The sequence below is a fragment of the Hakea prostrata genome, chromosome 7, assembly GCF_041222555.1.
Source record: "Hakea prostrata isolate BN-2017 chromosome 7, UWA_Hpros_2, whole genome shotgun sequence".
NCBI classification, from domain to species: domain Eukaryota; kingdom Viridiplantae; phylum Streptophyta; class Magnoliopsida; order Proteales; family Proteaceae; genus Hakea; species Hakea prostrata.
The window spans coordinates 64,718,401-64,723,600 of NC_142606.1; the positions used below are offsets into that span (position 1 = coordinate 64,718,401).

A 5,200-nucleotide genomic window follows, 5' to 3' on the forward strand; every position below is an offset into this window, starting at 1 on the left:
TTAAATCAATTTATTTCAAAATAAGAATCATAAATCATACTAAATATTAGGGGTGTAAATGGATAACTGAAATCTGTTCCCAAATTCGCATCGGTATCTGTTTAGGGTTATTCAAATCTGTCCGATTAATAATAGGATGTAGATATGGTAACCCCTTTCTAACTGGTTATTATCCGTCTGATAAAATTATCAAATTAAGTTACTTATTTGGATTTATTTTTCTTATTTTATATGTTTTTTACTTGAGATATGTGAATATTTTTCTAGATTTTCTACTAAAATAATTATCAAATTTGCTAAATTCTTAAATTTCAAACCTAACCCTAAAAAATAAAGTGGTAAAAATGTTACCAGATAGACGAAAACTTGTATTCAATCATTATTCATTGTCATTTAGAATAATCTATTCAAGAAAATAACTATCCGATTATCATCTGAATCCGTCCGAATATAATAGGATGCGGATATGGTATTACCACTATCTAATCTGAGTCCGATCCGTTTATACCCCTACTAAATGCACCTACTCATGTTTATGCGTCTAATAATCATAAATTTAAACTGCATCAAAGAGGGCCTAACTACTATTTCCTCATTATATAAATAGTTCAAATCATAAAATTTATGTTTGCAGTGTTAAGTCTATGGTCCAGCTTATTAATTGCCCAACCGTGGGTTAGGCAATTTTCTTCCCTTCCTTCCCATCTGGGTTTTGATGCCAATTCCCAAATACAAACCAGTTGCACCAATATTAGAGGTTGAGAGGTTTCTGGGATTGATTTAAGGTATAAACGGCCCCAAGCAGTTTTGGGCACTTTTCTTTCCTGTCATTTAGCTTATCCATGAAGCATTATCTGAAACAAAAATTAGAAAAAAAAACTTAATAGCCTCCCACCATTGAATCCTCGTTGTTATCAGAAACAGAAATAGGTATCTGCAAACTGTTCTCCATATAATTTGACTAAGTTTACATGTTATATAAACGTGATGAACATGGGAGCTATTTTCATTCTTTCATTTCAATGTCCAATTCTCTTGATTCCTCACAGGGGAAAAACATGAATTTCAAAGTTGTTTGGTTTTTTATTGGGTTATGTTCTCTTCTTCTTGGTTATGGAGTCCATGTTGAAGCCTCCCACAATATTTTCTTACACCTGCAATCTCTTGAGAACACTACAGCAACCCATCAGCCTTTTAGAACTGGCTACCATTTCCAACCTGCCAAAAATTGGATCAATGGTTCTTCATTTTCTCATTCTCATTTCTCTTTTCTCATGTAGCTTTTATGTATCTTCTACTGACATTATCAGCATTCCTCTTTTTAACTAACTTCTGATTTATATTGTTGGCATGTCTGTTATTCTGGAATGGACAATTGGATCTCATTGGATAAACAGATCCTAATGGTTAGTGCAAGCATTTGTAATTTAAATTTCAAGAACTTCTTAATATGCTCAGGGGAACTGGCTCTCAAGTTCTAACAGTGTCATATGGTTAACTGCCCATCATGTTGCAGGGCCTCTGATTTATAAGGGACTCTATCACCTCTTCTATCAGTACAATCCAAAAGGTTCGGTCTGGGGAAACATAGTATGGGCACATGCCACTTCGACAGATCTCATCAATTGGGCTCACCACGAACCTGCAATCTATCCATCCATAGATTCTGACATTAATGGTTGTTGGTCTGGTTCAACTACAATCCTCCCAGGGGACAAACCTGCCATTCTCTACACTGGTATAGACCCACAAAAAAACCAAGTCCAGAATTTAGCATTGCCCAAGAATCTCTCTGATCCATTTCTTAGAGAATGGAGTAAACCACCACAAAATCCTCTTATGACTCCCATTGATGGGATCAATGCAAGCTCATTCAGGGATCCCACCACTGCTTGGAAGGCTCCCGATGGGATTTGGAGGGTGATCATTGGAAGCAGGACCAATCGCAAAGGGAAGGCAATTCTCTTTAAGAGCAAGGATTTCTTTAAATGGGAGAGAGTTGATCACCCACTCCATTCATCCAAGAAGACAGGAATGTGGGAGTGCCCAGATTTCTTCCCTGTCTCTGTAAACAATGAAGTTGGTCTTGACACATCTGTGGTTGGTCCTGATGTTAAGCATGTGCTTAAGGTGAGTCTGGATGACACCAAACACGAATACTACACAATTGGAACTTACGAAATAAAAGATGATAAGTATGTTCCAGACAAAGGTTCGATCGATGATGATTCGGGTCTGAGATATGATTATGGAAAATTTTATGCTTCTAAGACATTCTTTGACAACTCTAAGAACAGAAGGATATTGTGGGGTTGGATTAACGAATCAGATAGCGAACATGACGCTGTGAAGAGAGGATGGGCTGGAGTTCAGGTGAGGCAGACTTTAATTAGACAGTTCATTATGCACACCTTTTAAGCAATTTAAGTTTTATCTATGTTTTTTCAGGCAATTCCAAGGAACATTTGGCTCGACAAAACCGGGAAACAACTAGTTCAATGGCCAGTCAAAGAAATAGAGGAATTACGAGAAAAGCCAGTTGAGTTGCACAGCACAGAGATGAAGACAGGATCAACGGTTGAAATTTCTGGTGTCACTGCCTCACAAGTGAGTCTCTTGAATCTGTTTTCCTCCACAAGAGTGAGAGCTTTTCATAACTTTCAGAACAAATGTTGCATAAAATCACTAAAATCTCCCCACCCTCGGAGATCTCTTATCCAGAAGGATATTTTAATCTGTCTTCAAAAAACAAGAGAAGAAACAAAGTCTATAAGTTTTTCTTCTCTTTTAATTTGTCTTGCCTCTCGGTTTTTGAAAGGCCGATGTGGAGGTTTCATTTTCATTATCGTTATCAACACTGGAGAAAGCTGAGAACATGGATCCAAGTTGGGATAATCCACAACTACTTTGTAGTCAAAAGGGGGCTTCTGCTAAAGGAAGTATAGGACCATTTGGGTTGCTGGGTTTGGCTTCTAAAGGCTTGAAAGAACAAACAGCCATATTCTTCAGAGTATTTAAACACAAGGAGAGATATGTAGTGCTCATGTGCAGTGACCAAAGCAGGTCAGTTTCAGTTTCTCTTAAATCTACTCTACCTTGTATTATCACCTCCATAAAATCTTTCCTAATTCTGTACAATAAACAAGACAGGTCTTCATTGAGGAAAAAGAAAATAGATAAAACTACTTACGGAGCTTTTCTAGATGTTGATCCTCGCCATGAAGAATTATCACTAAGGAGCTTGGTAAGTTCACTGAGTGTGACTAAGGGAAAGGTTCCCCATAACATTACAGGCTTATCTATTTGTTGCAGTCAAGATAGAACATTAATGCATTATCTATTTGCTAGCAGTTTTGCATTCTGATGGATATGTGGAGTTTCATATTTTGCAGATTGATCACTCCATCATCGAGAGTTTTGGTGGCAAAGGAAAAGTTTGTATCACATCTAGGATTTATCCAAAAAAGGCTCAATATGAGAAAGCACAACTGCATGTATTCAACAATGGAACAGAGAATATATTAATGTCGAAATTAAGTGCTTGGAGCATGAAGAAGGCTCAAATCACCTACTAAAATGAGGCAAGACAAGAAGGAAAAAACAGAAAAAACAGCAGCTTAACGGACGGAATGATGTAAACTATGACAAACTGATAAGAGTCGATAACTCAACGGACTCTTTGCATTTCAAAATTTGAATAATCAGTTGTAACAAACCTGTCCCTTTTTTCTCACCCCCTATTATTATTATTATTATTTTATTTTTTCTTGATTTTTTTTGCATGGCACCCACTTAATTGGGCCCAAATTTGTGACTGCCCCCTGAGGGATGATATATTCCATGACGCCACCTCTGTGTAAAGTGAAAAATTCCAAGTTAACCCCCTTGATGGTCAAGCGTTTTGATTGTTAAATTAGGATTGAAAAATGTCCATTATACCCGTTAATGTATAAGGACCAAAATACCCGTCATTATTTTTTTTTTTTTCCATTTACCTCCGTTGTCTTCAAGAAGAAACTCCTTTGAAACGAAGCTCTTTCTCCTCCGCCTCCAACTCCGGCAACCTCCTCCAACTCCGGCAAACCCTAGAAGAGTTGGAATATAATGGTCATGTCGACCTTGAGGCCATTCCCCTGAGATACAGAAGGGCTATTATCCTACTATAGCAGTGCAAGCTTCGTTGGTGCTGAAATGTCCTCTGCTATTGCATCATCACCATTCTTAAATCCCTCACTCTCTCGGATAGTCCCTCCCCATGAAACAAAATTCTCATGACAAAGGGCGCAACAACTCCAAAACACAGACTCCGCTCACAAAACAAAGGTGTGTTAGGGTGATCCGGAGAGTAAGTAGAGAAATAAGAGTTTAAACTCTATACAAGAACTTTGCAACGCATCCGTAAACCCTCAGTCATAGGTGGGGAAACCAAAGGAGAGGAAGAAGACTTCCTATTACAGGCGGAACCCAAACCAAGCAAACCTAGGGAGTGGGAGAGGTCTGAATTGGATAGCTCGTCCCATCCCAGTATCTACCAATTTAAAGGCTGCTTGTTATGCGAGGTTTAATTGTGAACAGTTGCTGGAAGTCCTTATTTTGAAATAGTTGGATAGACCTGATGGTTGTAGTGGGAGCATTGGTAAGCAACTCTAGTGCCAGATCTACAAGCAATGTGGTTTTTGGAGTGGGGAGGTAATCTTTCATAGGCTCTATTTGTCCAAAAGGTGTCAATGTTGATAGTGTTGGTCAGCCGATTTAAATCCTGCTATTAAGCCTTGTGCCATAAAACCTTTGGGAGGATTGTTTCCTTTGTGAGCTCCTATCATTCAAGACTTGATTTTGCCTTTGTGAAGTATTCTCCAGCAGCACCCTGAGCAGTTCTTCTTTGTATGGATTGCCCATGCAGACATCAAGATTGTGGTATTGTTTAAATTAGTATTGCTAATTGCCTTCCATATGGGGGTTGTGTTGGGTATAATTCTAATTCCTATTTGTTGTTCATCATTTCCTCCAAGGGGTTTGAGTTTAAGTTCTTTGGACCAACTTTTAACAAACTCCATTACCCTAGAAGGATCTGGTTTGGCTTGTCGAAAATCTACATCATTTTGTAGTATCCAATCAATAACAAGTGATCATCAAAATGGAGAACATTCATCTTAGCATAGGTTTATCAAAATGATTGTTGTAAAAAAGAGAAATGCAA

The 5,200-nt window shown here is 38.0% G+C and overlaps 1 protein-coding gene across 1 annotated transcript; it reads left to right on the forward strand.

The window, feature by feature from the left end:
* The first annotated feature begins 1,058 nt into the window (after nucleotides 1-1,058).
* On the forward strand, nucleotides 1,059-3,575 carry LOC149011696 (beta-fructofuranosidase, insoluble isoenzyme CWINV1-like). Its single transcript, XM_089162870.1, has 7 exons — nucleotides 1,059-1,239; nucleotides 1,398-1,406; nucleotides 1,517-2,373; nucleotides 2,449-2,607; nucleotides 2,819-3,063; nucleotides 3,151-3,244; nucleotides 3,393-3,575. Exons 1-7 carry the CDS (start codon nucleotides 1,059-1,061, stop codon nucleotides 3,573-3,575), a joined length of 1,728 nt encoding a protein of 575 aa, XP_089018996.1.
* The last annotated feature ends 1,625 nt before the right edge of the window (nucleotides 3,576-5,200 follow it).

Coding starts and splice junctions, on each gene's coding strand:
- LOC149011696 (XM_089162870.1), top strand. CDS start 1,059: ATGAATTTCAAAGTTGTTTGGTTTTTTATTGGGTTATGTTCTCTTCTT. Junction 3,064..3,150: donor ATGTGCAGTGACCAAAGCAG/GTCAGTTTCAGT, acceptor TAAACAAGACAG/GTCTTCATTGAGGAAAAAGA. Junction 3,245..3,392: donor AATTATCACTAAGGAGCTTG/GTAAGTTCACTG, acceptor CATATTTTGCAG/ATTGATCACTCCATCATCGA.